Source organism: Pituophis catenifer, unplaced genomic scaffold (genome assembly GCF_029215685.1).
Source record: "Pituophis catenifer annectens isolate HBS135680 unplaced genomic scaffold, rPitCat1.0.hap2 SCAF_11, whole genome shotgun sequence".
NCBI classification, from domain to species: Eukaryota; Metazoa; Chordata; class Lepidosauria; order Squamata; family Colubridae; genus Pituophis; species Pituophis catenifer.
The window spans coordinates 7914396-7940371 of NW_027256891.1; the positions used below are offsets into that span (position 1 = coordinate 7914396).

Here is a 25976-nt window from a genome sequence, read left to right on the forward strand (position 1 = left end):
TGGAAATAACTCCTTCCAGACTTGCATTAAAAACCCCCTTTCTCAGCATTAAGAAGATCTGTAAAGGGGGATCTCTTATCATATAAAAACAGTTTTTAAATTGTTAATTATTTTAGCATTCTAATTTATGCTTTGACATGTTTCTATTGTTTGGGTTTTTATTTTATATTGTTTGGGTTGTCAGCATTCCAGAAAAATCCCAACTCCAAGTAAAACTCTGAAGCAATCATTTTTCAAAATTCTATTTACTAGAATAGGTAAACTGGCACATCTGGGAAAACCAGAATCTGAGAGGTTCGGGTTTTCCCTCAGTAAATTAAAACCCCCAAAACCATCCCCTCACTCCTCAGTCGATCACATGCTCCAATCAACCGCCGTCACGTCTCAAGACATCACTCCGATCACTCCTTCTCCAGATGCAGGTTCGCCCTGACCTTGACTGACAGAAAGAATGCTACTATGTCTACAGACAACCCCTCTACTAAATCCCCCCTCCTACTTTCCCACACGTGAGAAGATGGCAGCATGGAAGCTTCCGGCCTAATATGGCTTCCAAAGTTGACAGGCGTCCCCACCCCACCCCTGCAGAAAAAAACACATCCTGAAAAATAAAACAGACAAAACACAAAAGAAGGGGTTAACACCTTGTACAGGACCCCTTAAACCCCTCTCCCCCCTCCAGGCGGACCTTTTGGTTTCTCAGGGAATTTATCATGAAATTGCTTTACTAGTGTATCAGCATTCACATCCCAACTTTTCACCCAAGTAGCTTCAGACAATGGGTACCCTTTCCAGTGTCCCAAATATTGAAACCGACCCCTGTATAGTCTAGAGTCAAGGATCTCCTTCATTTCATAATGAGTCTCCCCTTGTACTATGAAAGGAGGGGGGGAAGCAGCTGGTAAGGGCCTTAAGTTAGATTCTCTTGCTGGTTTCAATAAGCTACTGTGAAAAACTCGGTGTACTTTCCCTAATATGCGAGGGAGGCTAAGTTGGATGGTCACTGGGTTAATCATTTTCACTATAGGGAAGAGATCTATGAATTTGGGTCTAAACTTCTTGCTAGGTAACCTCAATCTTAGGTACTTGGTTGACAAATACACCTTATCTCCTATTCGGAAAGTTAGTTGGAGAGACCGGCGTTTGTCAGCCTGGGCCTTATATTTTTCCGCTGATTCAGCTAAAGCTTTCTTAGTATTCTCCCAACCCTTTTTCAACGAGATCATCCATTCTGTTAGGGACATAGAAGTGGGCGGCTCTCTAGGCAATTCAGGCATCGACACAAAATCCATGCCCGTAGTTATCTGAAAAGGAGTCAACCCAGTACTGCTGTGTACTGCATTATTATAAGCCACTTCTGCGAATGGTAATAAGTCCACCCAGTTTTCTGTTGATAATTTACATAACATCTAATGTATTGTTCCACCATTGAGTTCAATTTTCAGCCGATCCATTAGTCGATGGGTGGAAAACTGAGCTAAGCCCCTGGGATGACCCAATGAACCGCAGGAACTCCTTCCAGAACTTAGCAGTAAACTGGACCCCGCGATCTGATATTATTCTCCTTGGAATCCCATGTAGTCTGAAGATATTCTTCACGAAAAGCTTTGCCAGCTTCTTGGCCGAGGGTAGTCCATTGCAGGCAGTGAAGTGCTTGTTTGGAGAATAAATCAATGATGGTCCAAACCACCTTGTTCCCTCCGCTGTCAGGGAGTTCGACTATGAAGTCCTTTGCAATCTCCTTCCACGGTTTGGTGGGTTTGGCCATGGTCTGGAGAAGCCCAGGGGGCTGCCCTGGTCTGGAATTCATGGTGGCGCAGGTGGCACAGCTTTTCACATAGTCTTCTACATCAGCTTTCATTCTTGGCCAACAGAATTGTCTCCTAGTCAAATGGAGGGTTTTTAAAAATCCAAAGTGGCCCCCTAGTTGAGAATCATGACCCCTCTTTAGCACCAGGAGTTTCCCACTTTCCCACACATGAGAAAGTGGCAGCATGGAAGCTTCTGGCCTAATATGGCTTCCAAAGCTGAAAGGGGTATTAAATTGTTTGTTTGTTTAAGTTGTAGTCTCCTGGAAGTATACAAATAAAAAAAGAATAAATTAGGTTTCACATGGGATCTTTGACAGGTTCCAGCAAAGTAGGTGTCTTTCCATATATGGTCCTTTTCATCATCATCATCGACAAAATCTTCTCCCACCTCTAAGGAAGTCAATTCATCATATTTACAATTCCCCAATAGGGTATCTGCAATAGGATGCTTCCCTTGGCAGCAGTAAGATTTTTACCCCACATTTTTTAACCCCCACCTGATTATTTTTGTCATAATTGAAGGGACGCCACCGGCATCATCATTGTTATCAAAGATACCTCTGAATGCCATAGGCACAGTTGTAAACTAGTAATTGCAGATAGGTGCATAGAAGTACTTCATTTGGGAACAGATTCGCCTCTGAAAAAAGGACATGAAAGGAGACCAAACTCCTCCCCAAAATTTAAATATGACCGTTGTTAATGCTATAAATTGTGCAAAGGAGGAGGATTGGGAAAATCTTTCCCATTTGTAAGTAAGGAATGTGTTCTATTTTTTCCTTATGGCCCCCTTCATGTTTTATTCCGTCATGCTTCAAACTCAGCATTCCAGATGATTACTACAGTGTTTCCCCGAAAATAAGACCCACCCTGAAAACAAGCCCTAGCCTGGTTTTTTGGGGTGGGCCTAATATAAGCCCTACCCCAAAAATAAGCCCAGGGGATGGGCATGGCCTGCTGGGCCCTTGGCGCAGTGCAGATACCTGTAAGTCCGAGCGCAGAAGGGTGGGGAGACAGGTTCCACCACACACTTTTCGCCCAGAGGGAGATGAAACTTCGTCTGCTTGCAGGTGGGACATTCCATTTCAAAGTGTCCCATTTGCAAGCAGATAAAGCTTTCAGTCTCCCTCATTTTTCCGTCTGGGTGAAAAGTATTTGGGCACCTATGGATTGCTTGGTAACGGAGTGTTTTGCCTGGCAGTGTCACTTGACCTCCTGCTCCGGTGCTGCACTGGTGCTGGAAGAAGTGAGCCGGTGGCCACATGGGCTCCTGTTACACATGGTTGCTGGTGCTGCCGCCACCAGGCAGTTGTCAGGGCATGGAGCCATGAGGCCCTGAGGTAAACCGGTCTGTGTGTCAGGCAGCTCCACCACAACCCACCTCATGGAGGTGGCGCTCAAAAAAATTAAGACCCCCGAAAATAAGTCCCAGTGCTTATTTCGGAGCCCAAAAGAAAATAAGACTGGGTTTTATTTTCAGGGAAACATGGTAGCTTGTGCAGCTTCTGACATTCATAGGCAAAATAAAAAATAGAAGGCTCAATGAACATGACACTTTGACATAACAAAAACTTCAGGTTCGACAATCCTTTCCAAGGGTACCCAGCCAATATAAACTGAAGGTCATGTCATTATCTACAGAATATAGACTAGTAGAGGTGAAAGGAACCTTGGAGGTGATCTAATCCTACCCTCTGCCCAAGACAAGAGACCCTATACCATTCTAGACAAATGGTTGTCCAATCTCTTAAAACCTCCAGTGATGGAGCACCCACAACTTCTGCTGGCAAAACATTCCGCTGATTAATCTCACTATCAAGAAATTTGTCCTTATTTCTAGCTTGGATCTCTCTTTGATAAAGCTTTCATCTGCGAGTACTTGGTTGGAGTTGTTTTGGAACAACAAAGTGGGTTTGGAGAAAAGGTTGACTCCATCTTTTTTGTAGCAGCTTCTCAGATATTGGAACACTGCTATCATATCCCTAGTCCTTTTTTTTCTCATTAAGTTAGACATACCCAATTCCAGCAACCATTCATCACATGGTTTAGCCTCCAGTATCCTAATCATCTTTGTTGCTCTTCTCTGTACCCTTTCTAGAGTTTTAACATCTTTTATCATATCATATTATATATTATATATTACTAGCTGAATATCCGTGCTCCACTACGAAACTATGTGATCGGGCTTAATAAATTGACACAGCTTGAAAATTAATGAGTAGTTATAATCGGCCTCTCCTCTCCCCATCTCTCCCTCAGCCTTGCCCCACAGAAATGTCTCCTATCCTATCCCCTTCTCTCCCTCAGCCTTGCCCCACAGAAGCCTCCCTTATCCTATACTCTTCTATGTCCTGCTTGCTTCTGTGAAAATAAAACTGAAACTGAAACTCCTCTCCTCTGCTTGTGTTTTGCATTTGGAACAGATTTCTTTTCAGGTGCGAAGGGGGAGTAGAACTCCTTAGCATCAGAGCATGTTAATAATAATATAAGAAATACTAATGCTCTGATGGTCATTTCGAAAAATCCTTTCTTAGTGAGCACCTAGAAGCCAAGAGAAACATACGTGGCAAATTTCAAGTTTGTAGGCTTTATGGTTCTGAAGATTTTGTGATGATGCATGAGTGGTATTTTGCTTATATATATATAGATTATTTTCCTAGGATGGTGTGTGTTGTAGCTCCCTAAATTATGAAGATACCATATTGGAAGAGGATGATTTGACTGATCATCTAAACAGCATTTTTGCCTGTTTTGGTCTCTTCTCCAAAAGCTGCTGTAGTTAAGAGAACTGGTTTGTGATCCCGGTGTATTTGCATGGTTCAAATGAACACCAATTATGGTGTTTACTCTCCGCCAGGGGTTTAAGCCACCGTTTTGTCTTAATTATGATGTGAATTGTGTGCTGAAAAATGCCAGCATCCTATAAAAGACAACCCCCCTCAGGTAATTCTAAAAATCTTGAATGCCAATTATAAAACGGTTTCCCAGCATGCTTAGCAAAGATGTAATATGCTTGTAAACTCCCTCTGCACCCCCAAGCCCCCCTATCATTCACCCACATGCAAGATCAGCTCACATGATCACAAGAAGATTGCCTGATTTGACCTACTTTATGACTTTCCGTCCCTCAATGAGCTCAAGGTTGTTGGGATTTGCCTGCTGCATTTCAAAAAGATCCATTAATTTTGTCTTTGGTGAAAATGTGAGATGAAAAAAAAATTGCCAGGACATAATCAGTGGCAATTGGTATGACTGCGGAGTGAGGGGCCCCAGCTGTCAGAACTTTGAATTCAGGTTATAAATAATAATGGGGAGGTCTGTTGGAACAGTCACTAAGTATCCTGTCATTAAGTGAGGACTACCTGCACTTCGATGACATTGAAATAGAAATAAGGTCAACACAAATTCAGTTTTCTTTCACTCCAGCAGCCAACAGAGGCAAAAGGAGGTTCAGAATGAGAAAACCGGCATTGCAACTTCTGATATAAGCCCCTTCTGAATCACAACACAATATTGCAACACTGGAGCTCCAATATGGCTCTGGTCAGGTCAGCTTCAGGGTTGACAGGATGCTGATGACCCACTTCTGCCTGGTGTCTGAGCCAAGCTGGGTTTTTAGTCCAGTATATTATTGCATCCCTGCACTAAACAACTGAAAGGAAAGTCTTTTTTTTTTTTTTTAAAGTTGCTAGTCTCATTGCAGATATGAATTTTATTTGGGTATCATTCATAGGTGTTCATAAGACATGTGGAAGAAGAAATTGCGTTCTTAATGGAAGAGGCAGTTTAGGAAACTCACCAACAAATTTTAAAATTTGAATTTCAAAAATGGACATTTTTGGAGGCTCAGTAGAAAACCAGGGATATAAGGTAAATGCAAGAACTTACATCAAGGAAAATGTTGGTAAATAAAGGTTTCTTGACAAGTGTATTACAGGTTCAATTGCAATTATATGTTAAGGACTACCTGTAGCAGAATTTTACAAGCCTGATTGTGCTCCCTTCTCCTTAATCTTTATGAGAACTAGGGAGGTGAAATTATTGGACGAGAAATTATTACATTTCTCGTCCAGACTCCAATTTCTCTTATTTAACAGTTGTCTTGATTGTGGCTTTTCCTCCTGTTCTTCAAGATTAAACATCCTGCCCTTTATACTTTCACAACCTTTAGCAGTAGGTATGCTGGGTGGGGTTGTTAGGTCAGGTTCTCAATTTGAAGGAACTTACCAAAATAATGATAAAGGGATTCCTGCTTGAGCAGGGGGTTGGACTAGAAGACCTCCAAGGTTCCTTCCAACTCTTCTGTTATTCTATTATTCAACTGCTGCAACCCCAGATGAAGAACAGTTATATTATTACATCTTCATTCCCCACTCCCACCCCTTACACAAATTAGCCCAAACTCCCACAGGAGAAGCAATGCCCTGAATTAAAGAAGAAAAAATACAGTGTATCTGCTAACAAAATACACCACTGTTTTTGACACATTGGAGAAATATGTTATTGTTACAACAGCTGAGACGTGTGGTTACTAATTTTAGCATGGACTGGATTGGGGAATTTCGAAGTCAACAGAGATAGGGATACTGGCAGATAAGTGTTCTATAGCAGGAGCTCCCCTGGCAGTTTATTTCTAGACCAGACCTACATCCCTGATAAGTTATATGCCTACTGCAGTTTGCTATGAAGTGATCTCCTTCTGAGAAAGTACAGGAACACCTTGGCTTGCAACAGTTTGTTTAGTCATTTTTTGACGGCACTGAAAAAAGTGACTTATGTCTTTTTTTTTTTTTAATTTGATTTATATGCCACCCTTCTCCGGAGACTCAGGGCGGCTTACAATGCGTTAAGCAATAGCCTTCATACTTTTGTATATTTTTATACAAAGTCAGCTTATTGCCCCCCCAAACTGGGTCCTCATTTCACCTACCTTAGAAAGGATGGAAGGCTGAGTCAACCTTGAGCCTTGGAGAGATTCGAACCAGCAGTAAATTGCAGGCAGCTGTGTTAATAACAGGGTGCTTAGACCACTGTACTATCACAGCTCTTTTTTCTTGAGTCTTAAGTTTTTCACACTCACAACCGTTGCAGAATCCTCATGGTGATGTGATCAAAATTCAGACACTTGACAGCTGACTCATATTTATGATGGTTGCACTGTCTTGGGGTCATGTTGCAACCCTCTGACAAGCAAAGTCAATGGAATAGCCAGTTTAACTTCATGAGTGTTACTATCTTTACAACTGCAATGATTCACTTAACAACTGTGGCAAGAAAGGTCATAAAATGGGGCAAAATTCACTTAACAACTGCCTCGCTTGGCAGTGAAAATGCTAGGCTCATTTGTGATTATAAATCAAGGACTATCTGTACAAGGCTGGTGAGATCAACAAAAGGCTTCATCAACGTTTTTCATCGTTCTACTGAATTCTGTATATATCCAACTATATATGGACTGGAGAAAACTATAATTCTCTAAGTAGAGATATTGCTCGTTGTTGGGTTTACTATTTTTCTGGAATCGTAGGACTAGAAAGGACCTCAGAGGTCTTCTAGTCCATCCCCCTGCTCAAGGCAGGAGATGTAATATCATCCCAGTCAAATGGCCGTCCAGTTAATTTTTGAAAACTTCCAGTGATGGAGCACCTACAACTTCTGGAGGCAAGCTATTCCACTGATTAATATTTTTCACTGTCAGAAAATTTCTTCTTCTAGGTTGGATCTCTCTTTAAACATCTCTTTAAGCATCTTATCCCTCATATTCTCAAACCAAATCCTTGCTTGATCTGTATAGGTTTTCTGTAATGTTGCCAGCATCATAGTTTATATTGGTGCATAATGAAAGTGCAACCTAGCAGTTAAGATGACAAGAGAATTTACTGTCTACTAAACTTGAAGATAGCTATTTTGATGTAATGGCTAATGGCATTAGACTGGTCATTAGAATTTGAATTTACATAAGAAGCTAGTTGAGTGTCTTTGGGCCAATCACTCTCTCTCAGCCCTAAGAAGGAGGCACAAGATTTTGAAAATCTTTTCAAGAAAACTGCAGAGACTTGTTCACGTAGTTACTAGGAATCTAGACTAACTCAAAGGCAGAGTAAGAGGTAGTTTGTTGTTGAACTTAAGGTTACCAGGTTAAAAACCAGGAGACCATGAGATCTTGTCCTGCCTTAGGCACAAAGCCAATCTGGGTGACCTTGAGCTAGTCACTTTCTCTCAGCCATAGGAAGGAAGCAATGGCAAACAGCTTCCAGAAATATTGCAAAACAACTACAAGGACTTGTCCAGGAAATCATCAAAGTCAAGACTGATTGAAGTCACCAAAGACAAAAAAAATACCCCTCTTCTCAAAGTTGTATTTGTTGGGTTGCATTTTTTCTGCCCTCTCATCAAAATTCACTTTCTATTCATCCCCTAAATTAATATGCTTTGCTGAAGATTCTTGTCCACCTTCTGCAATCATATATTTGGCCATCATCTTTACCACACTTATTCATTCTTGGATGATCTCCAAAAGCTAAGCAAGATTGGACATGGATGGGATACCACCTGAAAATCCCATGTCCTTCAGTCTTAAATGTTGAAACAAAATTCCCCAGATAAGGCAGCAGTAAACATTTTTTGTATTGTTGCAAATGATGGACGTTGAATTTGTCATGTTGGTGCTGTAAGAATTCTGAAGGTCATATAATCTGATCTTGCCCAGCTATAACCTCATTTTGGTTACACTATATCTCTAAATACAGTTTCAGGAAGAAATGTTATCCTTATATGTTCCTGCAATATGGAGTTAGTTATCTCGTGAAAACCTTTGGCTCTATGAGCCTCAGGTAAGGCCAAGAGGATAATTTTACATAACCATAAAGAAATTTCACTCATTTTCAGGATTGGATCCAGGATATGAGTTTATTCTCTGTTTTTTAAAGTTTCTATACTCTAAAAATGAGAAAATGGATCAATATGTTTCTTTTAGTTCTAGATTTAATGATAAGTTTGACTTGATTTTGTTACCTTTAATTGGTTTAACTTTATTATCTGTATTTATTACTTTTTTCTTTTCATTTTTGATTTCCTGAGGGGAAATCAATACAATTAAATAGGGACCAGCTGGAGTTTCTCCAGTTGGGAAATCAGTGTCTACTAAAATCTATTTCAACTACATATATGGAATCTTCATTCCAATCCTGATACTAGCATTCATCCAGATGCTTATACATCAATCTTGCAGAATCTGTTTATTAAACTGGAATAATCCACACTTTCCAAAATGGACTTGGCTCCTGCATTTTGATGTGGCAGCAGAAACTATTTGGGTATGGTAATTATATGTTTGGACCAGAATCCTTTGACTGGAAAGCAGGTCTTCATTTTGCAACCCAAATTTGTAAATCCCATAGGGCAAAAGTAGTCAGAATTTGCTTTCCTTGTTTGTGGCACCCCCCACCTCTCCGAAGAACTAACTATGCATCAATTGTCATTAGCACTTGTATCATGCACTAAAAGACACATCTGAGACAAGCTTAAGCAGGAATTCCATCATCCCGAAATTATAATCTTGTAATAAATGTTTATCCAGAAATTCACCAAAGAAACATATGCAGTATAAACTGCCCCAGACTTTCACTTTGAAATCAATGAAAATGGTGAGTATTGGGTTGTTTTTTAATATTATGTAAATGTATCTTACCAGTTTGCATATATTTGCATGCATGACAGCTGGTTGCATGAAACATCACAACAGGTGCCTGTGCAACTCCTAAGGATAAGCAAAACATGGTAGAAATGTAATATTCCATCTTTTTTTAGGTTTGATTCGCCACATCCTATGACTCCTTCCATAAATCCCAAAGCAGTCCTGCTGCATTGGGAGCCTGGAGGACAACTTTATATTGACCTACGCCTCCAGAACATTCTGAAAAGCAACTTTATTCAACAAGATCGCTATCCTTCTAACTAATAGTGCAGTTCCAAATGCAAAACTATAGGCCCTCTCTCCCAACTGAAGATGATGGTGATGATCTTTTGAAAATAAGAGACAAGCCTTGAAGAGGCAGAGCTGCTAAAATAAATCTAAGACAGACTATTAAAATCTATAAATTCCTTTGGGCCAGAACTGGATCAAGGAATGTATTCTTTGGTTGCTAATCATGGTCCTCAATCTATAAACCTGTATCTATTGTATGCCTCCATAATTGTTCCCCAGGGTTCTGCTCCTGTCCATTGCAGCCTTTAGCTGTCCTGAAACCTTATTTGCCTGGACCGTTTTCAGCTGGTCCAACAGTGGACAATGTTCCCACATTTCATCCAGTGAACCAAAAGATGCATCTTCACATGTTTCTGTGCAGCCCGTTGTGTCCCATTTTTTAAGGGCTGGGAATCCTAGTATGCATTTCCACATCTGTGAACTCCTGGGTGTTCTCCGTTCTCTCTGGAGATGTGGTGATGGGAGATATAACATGCTTTAAGCGGAGAAGCATCGTGAACAGAAGAATGAGCAAGATGGCTAGCAGGGTCAGGAACAGCCCCACGTACATATACAGGTTAGAATACTTATCTGCGATTGCTGCTTCTGTAGCCAATGTTGGGTGTGGGTGAGCACGGCCAGTAAGATTTCCATAGTGTCTGAAAACAAGTTCAGTCATTGCTTAGTCAGGCCTTGTCCATTCTCCTCCGTTCACTCATAAACACGTTGCTACTTTTTTTACACAGTCCAAGAAAGGGGTCCTTGTTGGATTCATGCATTGGAGTATGAAGTAAATTCTCGGAGATGCTATAAATCTTCAAGTTGCATTGGAAAGCTCTTTTCATGGACAGTCATCTTCTCCCAAGGCTTTGCTTGCTCTGTGAAATAGAAGACCCAGATCATCATCATCATCATCATCATCATCATCAATCATTTCTCTCTTGAAAGAAAAACACACATCTGAGATTTGCAAGGGCTTTTCAGTCAACAGCATTGCACAACTAATGATATATCCACAGAAGACTTAGTCAATACCCGTATTGAGCTGGTTTTGATCAGAATCTTTGGTCTTCATCGGAAAAGTAAGCATCAGTTAAGTTCAGAGTGAGCAACCACGGTGATGCTTTTTTCAAAATCTAATTTCAAACCTTTGTACTGTATTTTATCTCTAATCTGAGCGACATGAGTTAATTAAGGGACATTTCAATTAACATGTTCTGCAGTGGTTCTCCAATGGACTGCTTCACAATTGCTGAGAATTCCAGTTGGCTACTTAATAAACTTTTGTTGTTGTAGTTGTAGCTCTGCCTTCTTTCAGCATTAACATCATAAATCAAAATCAGTACTATATTGTAAAAATTCTGAGTTTAATGTTAAGGCTTTCTTTGCCTGATGCTCTGAGCCTGTCAACAATCTGTATTGTAAAAATAATATAGAATTATTGCATGGATAATGAGATATTTGTGAATCATTGGAATGGAGCTAAGTGATTCCCATTGTTTTCCTTCAAAGCTGTCCCATTCTGGTACTGTGTTTCCCTGAAAAGAAGACCCTGCTTTATAATTTTTTGAATCCTGAAATAAGCGCTTGGCCTTATTGCCAGAATGACTGGATGAGGAATTCTGGGAATTGAAGTCCACAAGTCTTAACATTGCCAAATTTGGAGACCCCTGGTTTAGATAGACAAAAACCTCTCTCTCTCAAAGCTAAAGGGACCATGTGAAGACGACTTCTGTTGCTGTCACTTAGGCAATGAAATGTCCAAATGTAATAAAATTTCCCTTGCCATTTTGCCAAAAATGTTCCCTTCTCTACACCTTAAAAGCAGCTTCTGCTTTTTCGCCTTAATTTCAGGGTATCCGAGATTGTCTTTTTCAACTTTTTGTTTTGCTGGCTTTTTGATCATGGGACAGAGCTAATGAAATACAGATAGTCCTCGACTTATAACCATTAGTTTAGTGACCATTTGAAGTTACAACGGCACTGAATAAAGTGACTTACGACTGGCCTTTGCACTTACGACTGTTGCAGCATCCTCACAATCACGTAATCAAAATTTGTTTATGATGGTTGCAACATCCCAGGGTCATGTGATAGCCATTTGGAACATCTTACACGCACACACACACCCCATAGTAAGGTCAGCTCCAATTCTCCTTTTTTATATAAGAGGTTAAATACTTGGCTCTGCGAGTTGACTTGGAGTTACAACAGAGAGGTTTCATATGGGGGTAGTTGATGGGGGTTGGTTAACAACAGATCCCATCTTCCCTTGTCATCATACTTCCTCCCTCCCCATCTTTTTAGCTGGGTTCATTTTTTTATAGTATTGCGTTTATTTCAATTATTAGGTTTTATACAGTTTATCTTTTAATATTGTAAGTCACTCAGACTTATTGTGTGGTAAAATGGGAGATTAGATAGATAGATAGATAGATAGATAGATAGATAGATAGATAGATAGATAGATAGATAGATAGATTTTCCAGAGTACTGCTCCTGCAGTCCATAGCTGGGTTTCTTCATCATCAGTTCCTTTTGACTGGGTGATATTTTTAGACATATCTCTCTTCGCCCTGTGGCCACGCCCCCTGCTCCCATAATGCACCAGTCTTTTCACTCAGTCACTGAAGACTGGTGTGTGTTTCTCTCTTCGTATTCAACCTTTTTCTTAGGATTCTGGCGTTAGGCTTTTTTATTTATTTTTTTGCTAGTATTTTTCTTCGGTAAGAGCCTATAGAGGAGAAAGCTGCAGGGAATTGAAATCGGCGCTGGGGCCCCAGTCCGCTTTTCTCCCGAGGTCTCTGACGGCCGTCAGACCGCAGCTGGGGCTTCCGACCCTTCGGGGCGGTCCCCTGCCCTCTATTACAGCCGCCGGTGTGAGTGCGGGCGTTGAGGATCGCCGCAGGCACCCCCCACACCTTTGATTTGGACTTCGGCTCGTAGGGGCGGCTCCGGAGCTTTGCAAGGTTTGCCCTGCAGGCTCTGACGTCTGTGTGTGATCGCGCCTGCCGAAGCCAGGCCTAATTAGCGCAGCCAGCTTGCCTTGCCTGTATTGACGGCCCCTTGATCGGCAGAGAGATTGCGGAGATTCGCCGTCCCGAGCAGCCGGTGGTGTGAATGCTGGGCGTCCGACCTTCGGGCGGCGCCCTTGGGGCGTGTAGCTGAGGAGAAGGACGAGCTTTTTGGCCTCGATTGTTACTCCAAGCTCGCCCGATTTAACCGCTGCTGGCCTGTGCATGTCGGAGCGCTGCGGGCGCCATTTTGAGACCGTCTGCGCTGCGTCGGCCATTTTGTCTCCTTCCTCGGCTAGGCGCTCCGATCCTTCCTGTGCCGGATGGTTTTCTCCTTTTTTTGGGGGGGTCCCTCGAGCACTTCTGATTTCTGACTTGCCTCATCGCCATCCCTGTGTGCTGGGATCAGAGGCCAGCCTTCCCTAATTCGGAGCCTGGGCAGCTGGGGCCTTCTGAGGTCTCCTTTCCACCGCATCTCCTTGTTACCTGCTGCACCCCCCCCCCATCATAGGAGACTGCGTTAACTCTTGTATATAGTTCTTACCGTTGTTACAAAAAAAAAAAAAAAACCATAAATATTGATTATTATAATAGTTAAAAAAAAAAAAGACAAACAAACAAGACACAAGTTTTTTGCATATATATATTGACTTTCCCCCTGTTATGGCGGACTCCTTTTTGTCCTCTGACTCGGAGCGGGAGCCCAGCCCACCCAGGGCCCCGGCCAAGCACAAATCAAAGTCACGAGGACGGCCTGCTGCCGCTTCTACTGAGCCTCACCAGCACAGGCTCTCATCAGCGGCGGAGAAAGATGCCCAGCGCCGGCATAGAGCGCTTGAGAGGCAATATGATAGGGCCAGGCTGGCCACCTCTGCTTCTGTTTTCGCATCCAGCCAGCAGCTACCTCCTCAAGGTCACTCACCTTTGGCCCCTGAAGCTGCTCCTGACCGGGGTATGGCGCTCGCCCAGGAACATGACATCCCCACTTCTCAGGTCCCACCTGGACTGTCTTGTGGCCTATCGAAAAGGACCTCTATGTCCTTACCAGATGTTTCGGCTGTGGGACTTGCTGAACCTCTTGCTCAAACTTCTCGTCAGGCTGAAGCGACGTTTACCCCTACCGCTGCCGGACTCCGGGGTCCAGACGGGCAGATGCTGACTCCACAGGTGGACCTCCAGGCAGCGTTGTCCAACGCTCTTTCTTCCATTTTGGCTGCCGGTCTTCAACAATCTGTCCTTCAGCAACCTCTTCCGGCTCCGTCCTCTACTTCGCACTCAGCTCCTGGTCGTTCCAAGTCCCCATCCCGGATGGCTCACATCTCTTCTGAGGACTCTGAGCAGGAGGAGGAGCTGCCTGAGGAATTGGAGTTCTCAGAGGATGAAGGCCTTGCTCCGGACACCCCGGCCTTTTCTGGCTTATTCCGGCCTTCGCTGTTTAAATCTCTGCTGCATAAAGCTAGACAGATCACTAATATGGGTGTCCCATCAGCTGAACCTTCTACTTCCTCAGCTCCTCATGAGGCCTTGTTTTCGTCATCCAAGCCGGGGAAAGACTTTATTCCATGCCCTCAACTTTTTGCTGATGTCCTACAGTCCCCCTGGTCTCAACCAGGTTCTCTGATGGGTCCTACCAGCCTGGACAAAAAGCTATATTGTGGGGCTCCGGAATTGGACTCTTTATTATCCTTACCTGTGGTTGACCCTCCGATTGCAAGCCTTTCCTCCTCTTCGCTCTTGTCTTCGGACGCTTTGGACGTTCTTAAATCAGAGGACAGAAAGACTGAACTCTCCTTTCGTAAGGAGCACCAATCTCTTGCTTGGACAATTAGGACGGCGACTGCTACGTCGTTCTTTAATAGAGCCACATTGCTTTGGTTGAGGCAACTTCAGGAGAGACTACCGCCGGAAGACACTCGTCTTCACCAAGATATAAATAAAATTGTGGCTGCCACCGAATACTCGGCGGATGCCTCATTAAACTCCGTGAAGTTCGCCTCAAGGGCCTTGGCCTCGTCTGTCACATCTCGCAGACTGTTTTGGCTCAGAAATTGGAGAGCTGATGCCAAAGCAAAGTGGAAGTTGGCGGCGGCCCCTTTTAAGGCCCCGAACCTCTTTGGCCCTGCCCTCGATCCTGTCTTGATCGAGGACAAAGATAAAAGGAAAGTGATGCCCACGTCTTCATACCGCAGACCGGAAAGGCGCTACGCACCCTATTCCCAACGTCAGCCCTTTCGGGCCTCGTCGGGGTCGGGGGGCCCCTACTCACAGCGCAACTTTTTTCCTGGGGCCGACCGATCATCGGACAGGCAACGGTTTCGGGACAGGTCCAGAGCCGGCAACTCCAGACGCCCCTTCCGTGGAGCCGGTTTCCGCCAATCCCGTCGAGGCAAATGACTACTGTCTGCAGGATCCCATTGGCGGACGGCTCCAACTTTTCAGCCACCAATGGGAACGCTCAACCAAGGATGCCTGGATTCTTCGGACAGTATCTCAAGGCCTGGCCATCGAGTTTCTGGGACGCCCTCCGGTTCGCTACGTCCGCTGTCCAACCCACCTTTCCCCCGACAAGACCGCTCTCTTGCGGAAGGAGGTACTCCACCTACTCCTTATCCGTGCAATAGAACCTGTTCCACTGGATCAGCATGGCAAGGGCTTCTATTCAACTCTCTTTTTGGTCCCCAAACATTCGGGGGGTTGGAGAGCCATTTTAAATCTGAAGCAGCTGAATCTGTCGGTCCGCTACCGCAGGTTCAAGATGCACTCCCTGGGATCCATCCTCGCGGAAGTGCGACGGGGCGACCTCCTCCAGTCTGTGGATCTCAGGGAGGCGTATCTGCACGTTCCGGTCCTCCCGGCCCATCGCCAGTATCTGCGTTTCCAACTTGGGGAGGACCATTATCAATACTGTGCAATGCCCTTCGGCTTGTCATCTGCCCCAAGGACTTTCACAAAACTGGTGGCGGTGGTGGCGGCTGCTCTCCGGATGTTACCTGTGAGGGTTTTGTGCTATCTGGACGACGTCCTGGTCCTGTCCTCCTCCAGAAGCCAAGCATCTCGGGACCTGGCCCATGTCATCGGCTCCTTTCAGGACCACGGGTTTTCGATCAATTTCCCAAAGAGTCATCTGCACCCAACCACTGTTCTTCAACACTTGGGGGCGGTGATCGACTCCGTTCGGGGCCAGGTCTCCCTCTCCCCGGGCAGGGCGGAAAGCATTCGCAACCTGATTCGGCTCATTCAATCCAAGCGGACTATTCCTCTACTACATCTATCCCAGTTGTTGGGAAAAATGGTCTCGTGCTTCTCGATAGTGCCATGGGCGCGCAGACACACGAGGCCGTTGCAGTGGTTCCTGCTACCCTTTCAGCGCACGGGTCGCAGCGATTCTCTCCACAAGGTCCCTCTTCCCCCTCAAATTTCCATGTCCCTCAACTGGTGGACAGGTCCCAACCTTCTTCTCGGCACGCAGTTCCTGCTCCCGGATCGGCTGACATTGACCTCAGATGCCAGTCTCCTGGGCTGGGGAGCCCATCTCAACGATCAGATGGTGCAGGGCCGCTGGTCATCTTCGGAACAAATGCTGAGCATCAATCTCTTGGAGTTGAGAGCGATTCGACTAGCTCTCTGCCACTTTCAGTCTCTGCTGCGGGGCCAGCACGTCCTCGTCCTCACGGACAATATCTCCGCCAAGGCCCATATAAACAAGGAAGGGGGCACGAGGTCGAGGGACCTGATGCTGGAAGCAGAGAAGCTGTTCTCTTGGGCCGAGGGTCACGTTCTGTCTCTGAAGGCCGATCACATCTCGGGCGTGGACAATGTCAGAGCAGATTGGCTCAGCAGGCAGCTGATAGATCAGTCAGAATGGCAACTGGATCCCGAGATCTTCCAGGAGGCTGTCACCATCTTCGGCCTGCCGGTTATGGACCTCTTCGCCAGTCCGGCGAACGCCCAACTTCCCAGGTTTGTGACGCGTTACCCAACTCAGATGGCAGAGGACCACAACGCTCTACGGTGCCGCTGGCCACCCGGCCTTCTGTACGCCTTTCCTCCTCTTCCGTTGATTCCTCAAGTCATTCGAAAGTTGTTGGAAGAACGTGCGGAACTTTTGCTGGTGGCTCCCAATTGGCCTCGTCGGCCGTGGTATGCCGACCTGGTGGCTCTGTCCATACTTCCCCCGTGGGAGATTCCAACGAGCCGTCTCTCTCTACGCCAAGGAGCTGTGTTCCACCCAGATCCAGGATGGCTCCAATTGGCCGTTTGGCGTTTGAGCGGGTCATCTTGTGTAAGGACCGTCTCCCCGATTCAGTCATAACCACTATACAGGCATCTCGCAGACCCTCGACATCGCGCATATACGAGGCCTCATGGCGGGCCTTCTGCGCCTGGTGTGCTGACAACTTGGTGGATCCTACGTCGGCTCAGGTCGTTGACATCCTCTGCTTTTTACAATCTGGCCTGGACAAGGGCTTGTCGCCGTCTACCCTTCGTCGACAGACTGCTGCCTTGTCCACCGTCGTTCGCTGTCCACCTTACTCGTCTCTATCTCAACATCCCCAACTCAGAGAATTCTTGCATGGGGCTATGAACTTACGTCCGCCTCCAGTTCGTCGATATCCGACCTGGGACCTTTCCCTTGTTCTTCAAGCGCTTATGAGTCCCCCTTTCGAACCGCTGGGCTCTGTGTCTCTTAAGTACTTGTCTTATAAGGTCGCCTTCCTCTTGGCGATCACTTCCGCCAGACGAATATCCGAGCTTTCAGCTTTGTCAATCCGGAACGACTTGTGTATTTTCCACGCTAATACTGTTGTTCTTCGACTGGACCCGGCTTTTTTGCCGAAGGTGAACTCATATTTTCATCGCGCTCAGGAATTAATCCTTCCTGACTTCTGTCCGTCGCCCAAGTACCAACGTGAGAGGGATTGGCACACCCTTGACGTGCGCAGGGCTCTCCGGCGTTATATTCGCAGGACTGAGTCGTTCCGGAAAACGGAGGCCCTTTTGATTTCTTTCCATCCAAGATCCTTGGGCCAAAAAATATCTCCATTGACCGTGGGCAGGTGGATTAAGGCGTGCATCTCCACTGCTTATGAGAATCAGGCCAGGCAGGTCCCAGCTGGGATCTTGCCTCACTCTACTCGTAGTGCAGCAACGTCAGCCGCTTGGGCGACTCAGGCATCTGTTGCTGACATCTGCCGGGCTGCCACCTGGTCCTCGGTGACACCTTTTATCAGACACTATAGGGTGGATTCATTTGCCTCGGCTGAGGCTTCCTTTGGCCGTCGTGTCCTGCAGAGCGTTCTGGGGACGCAGGACTCCGGGGGCCTTTAGTTTCCCACCCTTATTTCTGAGCTTGGGTATATCCCAGCTATGGACTGCAGGAGCAGTACTCTGGAAAACGAACATTGTCTTACCTGAATGTTCCTTTTCAGAGTACTGCGACTGCAGTCCATTCCCTCCCTTGTTTTTTTGTATGGCTTTTGTTTATGGACTACTGGTGTCCGGGCCATTCTGGACTTATTGTGATTGTCGACCTATTGGCTTTCCTTGGACTGTCTTAGGTGGTCGCGCCTTCGTTCAAAGACTGGTGCATTATGGGAGCAGGGGGCGTGGCCACAGGGCGAAGAGAGATATGTCTAAAAATATCACCCAGTCAAAAGGAACTGATGATGAAGAAACCCAGCTATGGACTGCAGGAGCAGTACTCCGAAAAGGAACATTCAGGTAAGACAATGTTCGTTTTGTGATATTCCCCACCATGTCACTAGGGGTTACATGAAAGTAGCCTTCCAATATTTGAGGGGCTGCCACAAAGAAGAGGGGGCCAACCTATTTTCCAAAGCATCAGAGGGCAGGACAAGAAACCATGGAGGGAAACTAATCAAGGAAAGAAGCAACCTAAAACTAAGGAGAAACTTCCTAACAGTGAGAACAACTAACCAGTGGAACAGCTTGCCTTCAGAAGTTGTGGGTGCTCCATCACTGGAGGTTTTCATGAAGAGACTGAACCGCCATTTGTCTGAAATGGTATAGGACAGGGATGGGCAACTATGGCCCTTTTATGACTTGTGGACTTCAACTCCCAGAATTCCTGAGCCAGCCATGTTAGCTCAGGAATTCTGGGAATTGAAGTCCACAAGTCATAAAAGGGCCATAGTTGCCCACCTCTGGTATAGGATCTCCTGCTTGAGCAGCGGGTTGGACTAGAAGTCCTCCAAGATTCCTTCCAAGTCTGTTATTCTGTTCTGTTCTAAGCATCCCACAAGCAATGTCAATAGGGGAAGCCAAATTCACTTAACAACTGTGTGATTTATCTAACAACTGCTATTATTTGTTTAATAACCATAGCAAAAAAAAAAAAAGATTGCAAGATTGGACAAAACTCACTTAACAACCACCTTGCTTAACAAATGAAGTTCTAGTCCCAATTGTAGTTGTAAATCAGGGACCACCCATAGATGCACCTTAATTTTCTTTTTGTTTTGTTTTCACCTTTTCCAAGCTTAAGTTCATTCCATCCCATTTCTGCCTCATTTTGCTCAAAAACCAAAACCGTCCAGCTTAGTCATGAGTATTTGGAAGAGCTGTGGTGGCACAATGGTTAGAATGCAGTATTGCAGGCTAATTCTGCCGACTGCCGGCAGTTCGATCCTGACTGGGTCAAGTTTGACTCAGCCTTCCATCCTTTTGAGGTCGATAAAATGAGGACCCAGATTGTTGGGGACAACATTCTGACTCTGTAAACTGCTGAGAAAGGGCTGTAAAGCACTGTGAAGAAGTTTAACTGCTATTGCTATTTGCAGGACATCACATTTAATACCCCTTTTTCCCCAGCTCAAAGCCACTAAAAGTAATGAGGCTCCACTCAGCCATGTAAATGTTGTGCTTGTTGTCCTACCTGATTTTATGACTACAATATGGACTGAATGTCCTGAAAAAGAGGCTCATGTCTCATCCTTAAAGACTATTATTGCTACAGCATGTTTTAGTGGAAATTTAGTTTTGAAAATTAGATGGCCTGATAGGAAGATGGTTCACCTGGAGTTCAAGTGGAACAATTATTGCAATCCAAAAGCCCAAGCCTAATAAGTGTCTATTGGACACTTCTAAATTTAAGGAAAGAGATTAAAAGATGGAAATAATTACAAAGAGGAGAAAATAGCATTTAAGTATCTACTTCCCCTAAAATTTGCGGTCAAATCATACTTTTAATTTAAGGGAAGAAACAAGGCTAAATATATTGAGAATAAGCACATGACTGATACTTCTTCAATAAAACATAGAATAACATAACATAGAATAACAGAGTTGGAAGGGACCTTGGAGGTCATCTAGTCCAAATCTCTACACGAGCAGAAGAGTCAGTACCATTTCAGACAAATGGTTGTCCAGTCTCCTCTTAAAAACTTCCAGTGGTGAAGCACCCGCAACTTCTGAAGGTTAGCTGTTCCACTGATTAATTATTCTAACTGTCAAGACTTTTCTCCTTAGTTCTGGGTTGCTTCTCTCCTTGATTAGTTTCCATCTATTGTTTCTTGTTCTGCCCTCTGGTGCTTTGGAAAATAAGTTGACCCACTCCAGTTTGTGAAAGCCCCCCAAATACTGGAACACTGCTGTCATGTCACTTCATAGTCCTTCTTTTCACTAGACTAGACATACCCAAAAATAAATAACAGTACTGTTAAAGTACTGTTAAATAGCACCAGCTGCCTGCAATTACTGCAAGTTCAAATCTCACCAGGCGCAAGGTTGACTCAGCCTTCTCTCCTTTTGAGGTAGGTAAAATGAGGACCCTGATCGTGGGGGCAATAAGCTGACTTTGTATAAAAAAGAACACCGCTTGGGGGGGCCGAAAGCCCTACTAAGCAGGCATATACAAAAGTATGAAGGCTATTACTTAATGCATTGTAAGCCGCCCTGAGTCTCCGGAGAAGGGCGGCATATAAATTGAATCAATAAATAAATTGAACCAATAAATAAATGCCAATGACCTCTGTATTCTAATGCTGATTTATTATTTGCTGATCTTGTCCATATTATTGTCCTATCCCATGTATGATTTAGCCTCAGAAAACGACCACTGGCATTCCAGGAAATGCTCACTGCTGCACTTTTCTTAACCTAACATGCCACCACAGAAGATTGTTGTGAGGATAAAAAGAAGGGGGGGGAAATCAAGATTACCAATAAAGTTAACCAAAGCTCTTAGATTCCCAGTGTCTTAATAAAGTGCATTGGAGCACATTGGACTTCTGTTCAGATTTCAGGTCAACAAAGTATTAAATGCCTGAATCTGAAACCCTAAATAGCTTTTTTTAAAAAAAAAAAATAATTGCAGAATTTAAAGGGATCTTTATTTCCTGATCCAATTTTCTACTGAAGCTTTCCCCATAAAGCAGAGCTTCAGACATTGAGTGACAAGCATTCCTTTCAGCAAAGAAACTTCATTAAATTCTCTAATTCAAAGTTCTGGATGAGCAAATTTGTTAGGCTCCCCAAAGAGAGTGAACATTAACTTTTCTAAGCAAATTACCCAAGGGTGTGTGTGTGTGTGTGTGTGTGTGTGTGTGTGTGTGTGTGTGTGTGTGTGTAGAGAGAGAGGTTTGTGTAAATTCAAGAATGAGACTAAAAGTGCAAGAGTGAGAAAACAATGGTGTAGGGCTAAAATTAAAAAAGGCTTAGCCATCAACTCTCTGATTTTCTCAGAAGAACTTCAGGAAAAACAGATCAATATGCAATATGATTTCAAGAGGTTTGGAAGACGAAGCCAGCTTGCCCTCCCCCCTTGCTGCCTGAATTAAAACCTACCACTGTAATCAATTATCTGGTATAACAGGCTTATAACCTTGCTTCCTCCCCAATTCAGGAAACTGATATTTTAATGCATGCTTTTAATATATATATCTTGAGAGAGTATTCATTTATCTTCTTTCCTAACAGATGGGTCCCTCACTCCTCCTCTCTCTTTTACATGCAAACCTAATACACTGAAAGTCTTTTAAGTAGAGATAAAAGATTTTAAGAAGTATAACCCATTACCTTTTGCTGCTGGAAGGAATCCGAAAGGGTTTGACCCCACAAGGACTCTACCTGGGGGCTATTTGAGAGGCATCTTATGGGTTGTCCTACAAACACCTTTTGTCCAGATCGGTGAGATCTTTGCTGTTGGGCTTACTAGACCCAGAAGATGTGACTTTCCAGAGAGAGCACAGATGAAGTAGGGTTCCTTCTGAATGTTCACACTTGGCACTGTGATAGGCACAAACTGGTACTGCTTCTTCCTTAGCTGTCTCACTTCTCCAGCTGGGTTGCTCATTCTTCCTTGGAGCAAAGGAATGGCGACAAATCCATCTGCCTTGCGGACAGCTGACTGAGAGCTGATTTTACCCACCGGTTCTCTTCTTTTCTTTCTTTAGACAGTGGAGAGACTTGAACAGATTTCTCTCTCTGCACGCAGCTGTTTCATGAGAGAAAGAGAGAGAGGGAGAGAGAGAGAGAGAGAAAGAGATGCTCGTGGCACCAATAGCAAAGTTTTGACAAGCTTTTCCTTTAACTCTTTCTGTGCCCTGGATTCCTTTCTGGACTGAACAACTAGATAAAAAGCCAAGACTAATGCCAGGAGATAAACTAGAACTAATTCTTTTTTAACATTGAGAATCCTCATTGATTGGGGAGTTAAATAAAGCACAGAGACTTGTTGATGTTATCTGCGATAGAAACTCCAATGGAAATTTTATCACCTAGTGGAATTCATTCCCAAAAGATATGGTAAAAGCTATTAACTAAGGTAGATTTAAAAGGAGATTGATTAAATTCCTAGGGGACAGCTCTGTCAAAGGCTATTCGTTTTGAAGACTCAATGTTGTCTCTACATTGGAACCAGGCATCTCAAAATAATTTCAGGAGAGGCAGAGATCTACATCCCCTCTTTGTGAGCACCCCAAAAGAATCTGGTTGGCCATTGAGAAAAACAACATGCTGGACTAAGAAGGCCCTTTTAAGTGTCTATGGAGCTTCTCAACCATCCAGATAATGGTTGTTCCAAAAGTGTTTTTTTCCCCAAAAGGTAACTGGACTTCGTTAGTTTTGTCCTTCTTATCCAAGAAGCTTTTTCAGTTCTTCAGAAGCAAAACATTTCCAAAAAACAGGAAAGTCTAGTTGCCTTTTGAAAAAAGCACCTTTGGGACAACCACTATCTGGATGGTTGAGAAGCTCCATAGACACTTAAAAGGGCCTTCTTAGTCCAGCATGTTGTTTTTCTCAATGGCCAACCAGATTCTTTTGGGGTGCTCACAAAGAGGGGATGTAGATCTCAAGGCCCAAGCTTTTTAGCACCTAGTCTAGTGCTTCAGAAATCTGCAAAATGTTTTGCATTGTCCATTACAGATAATGTCCACTAGATGGACATTATGGACAAACAACAGGTGATTTTTCCAATATTGGTGAACTCTTAGTTTGTGAGCCTTAGCCATACTGATCAATGGTGAGAGACATTGCAGTTCAAGAGAAATTATTCCACAAAGCATGGTGAAACCGTGGCTTAGTGCAAAGTGTTAATTTATTTGAGAATGCATTCCTCTCTGAACCTTGAAAATTAGATTTCAGAGTGGCTGCAATTAAAACAGATATCCACCTACCTCTACATCGTCTTCCTCCTGGCCATCTGCTTCAAAAATTGACCTTTGCACATTTCTATGTGTTTGTGTTTTTAAGAGGCAGAGAACAAGTCTATTTCTTTGCTAAGGAGCATTCTGTTGATCACTCAAGATTACAAGATTATGAGCACTTGCATCCTTAGAGTTGTATATATGTCAAGTGCTTTTCTGTAAATAAAGAAACAAACAGAAATGCAGACATCACTTGGCAAAGCATGGGCTTGGAAATTTGAAGGACTACAAGTAGATTTGAGGATAGCCCATAAAAAGAAACCAAAGAATAACAAGACAATAGGAAGGATGAATGTAGGGACGCAGTGGCTCAGTGGCTAAGATGCTGAGCTTGTCGATCGAAAGGTCGGCAGTTCAGCGGTTCAAATCCCTAGTGCCGCGTAACGGGGTGAGCTCCCGTTACTTGTCCCAGCTTCTGCCAACCTAGCAGTTCGAAAGCACATAAAAAATGTAAGTAGAAAAAATAGGGGCCACCTTTGGTGGGAAAGTGACAGCGTTAAGTGCGCCTTTGGCGTTTAATCATGCTGGCCACATGACCACCGAGATTGTTAAGGATATTGTTGTGTCACAACCAGAGTCATGGTTCATAAAGCAGAGTACCATCAGATGTTTTTATGCACAGAAATGGTTTTGAGAGTAATTGTGAATAACATGCAGACAAACTGGTTTTATATTACTTTACTTTGAGGGTAAAGCAAAATCATAGTCATTTAACAATCCAAGTCTTAGCCATATAAAGTGCAATACAAGATCAATCCAGGGATATAAAATCTTCTTACCAGTTTGTAGAAAAATACAAGGAACATTCAGGAACAATATAAAAACAGTTCAATAAATATCAGGAAACAGTAATAAATAAACCATGATCAAACAATGACCATTTAGAGAGATCAAAAATAGTTACAGCATAGTAGCAGGTAAAATATGGTGTAGTGTTCACAACTAACCACAATAAAGCTCTCCTTAAATAGATTGGCTACAGAGCTCATCCAATAAGGATGCAAAATGACTCAGCAATGTTCTTAAAGCAACATAATACATTTACAGAATACAAACATACAATGTTGGATTATATATTGCCTGGCCAACTAGTTAGGCAACGACCATTTCCTAACAGAGATGTCTTCAGACAGCGCTGTCTCTGCGGCTTTGAAACGGAGATGAGCACTGCCCCCTAGAGTCACGAACAACTAGCACATATGTGCAAGGGGAACCTTTACCTTTTAGGAAGGATGAAAACAGAACATGGATATAAGAGCCCCTCTTTGAAAGAGATGGGTGCTTTAGAAATATGAAATATAAATAAAATTAAAATGCATAGAATTCTAAAAAAAAAAGTTCTGGAGTTCTCCATATCAATCAGCAATGGATAATAGCCATTGGCTTATGAATGCGAAGAGGAAGGCACTTGCAAGATTCAACTCATTAAAGGAACTGTTGGAATAAACGGAACATTTCTAAGAGGCAAAAGAGACATAGCAGAGGAGGAAGAAAAACAACAGTAACATGTTACAAAGAAGGTATATTGTGTGAATAATGGGGAGAAAAGAAAGGAAATAGAAAAACTATAGAGAGTTTCATTTTTAAATAATATAATAATGAATGGAGTCATCCCCCATATTCTTCAAATATTTAGTTTCTTTTCTTTCCTTGGATATGCAAGACAAGAAACAATGCATGGAAACTAATCAAGGAGAAAAGCAACTTGGAATTAAGGAGAAACTTCCTAACAGTGACAACAATTAACCAGTGGAGCAGCTTGCCTTCAGAAGTTGTTGTTGTTGTTGCTGTTGTTGCTGTTGCTGTTGTTGTTGTTGTTGTTGTTGTTGTTGTTGTTGTTGTTATTATTATTATTATTATTATTATTATTATTATTATTATTATTATGGTTAGTTGCACAATCAGACAGATGTTCAGACTGGATTTGGAATTTTGAGCCCCCTATTGAATCTTTCCCAAGAACCTGGGATAGGTAAATGTGGATTTTTGATAGTGTTAAAAAGTATCCTCAGGGTGCCGTCAGCTAAACAATGTCGACTGGCAACACCCAGGGGGAGAGCCTTCTTTGTGGGGGCACCAGCCCTCTGGAATTAGCTCCTCCTAGAGCTTCGTCTTAGCCCCGACCTGCGTACCTTTCGCCGCACCCTGAAGACCCTTCTGTTCCAGCAAGCCGGATTGACCTAATACAAATTTTATAAGGGGTACATGTATGTTTTAATTTTTGAGCCAAATTTTATATATTTGATTTTAATTGGTTTTAAATTTTGTAAATCTATTTGTTTTAATATGGCTGTACACCACCCTGAGTCCTTCGGGAGAAGGGCGGTATAGAAGTCTAATTAATAAATAATAATAAATAAATAAATATTATTGCAGAATGAAAGCTGTTCTGAGTAAAGCTGCCTTTTGCAATTGACTGATGGTGATTTTGTCAGTGACGATGGACTTCAAGTTGTGCACCAGTTATTTTGGGATTGCACCCAAGACACCTATTACTATTAGTACTACCATTGCAACTATT

At 43.5% G+C, this 25976-nt stretch overlaps 1 protein-coding gene and 1 long non-coding RNA gene across 3 annotated transcripts; one reads left to right on the top strand and one right to left on the bottom strand.

The window, feature by feature from the left end:
• Positions 1–270: 270 nt before the first annotated feature.
• SERTM2 (serine rich and transmembrane domain containing 2) lies at positions 271–23487 on the bottom strand. 2 transcript variants are annotated; one of them, XR_011600864.1, is made up of 3 exons: positions 23426–23487; positions 21828–22245; positions 271–2071 (listed from the first exon to the last, which is right to left on the bottom strand). XR_011600864.1 is itself a non-coding variant. In XM_070951822.1 (3 exons), exon 3 carries the CDS (start codon positions 10454–10456, stop codon positions 10178–10180), a length of 279 nt encoding a protein of 92 aa, XP_070807923.1. In that variant the 5' UTR covers positions 10457–10655; positions 21828–22245; positions 23426–23487; the 3' UTR covers positions 10146–10177. The 2 variants fall into 2 exon arrangements, 1 of the variants encoding a protein (XP_070807923.1); XM_070951822.1 differs by lacking the exon at positions 271–2071 and adding an exon at positions 10146–10655.
• Positions 10146–11072, top strand: LOC139322653 (uncharacterized). The gene is made up of 2 exons (XR_011600865.1): positions 10146–10354; positions 10524–11072. It is a non-coding gene; the product is annotated as an uncharacterized lncRNA (long non-coding RNA).
• Positions 23488–25976: the final 2489 nt, after the last annotated feature.

What these genes read in the sequence shown, in the direction of transcription:
- SERTM2 (XM_070951822.1), bottom strand. Translation starts at nt 10,456, where the DNA reads ATGACTGAACTTGTTTTCAGACACTATGGAAATCTTACTGGCCGTGCT.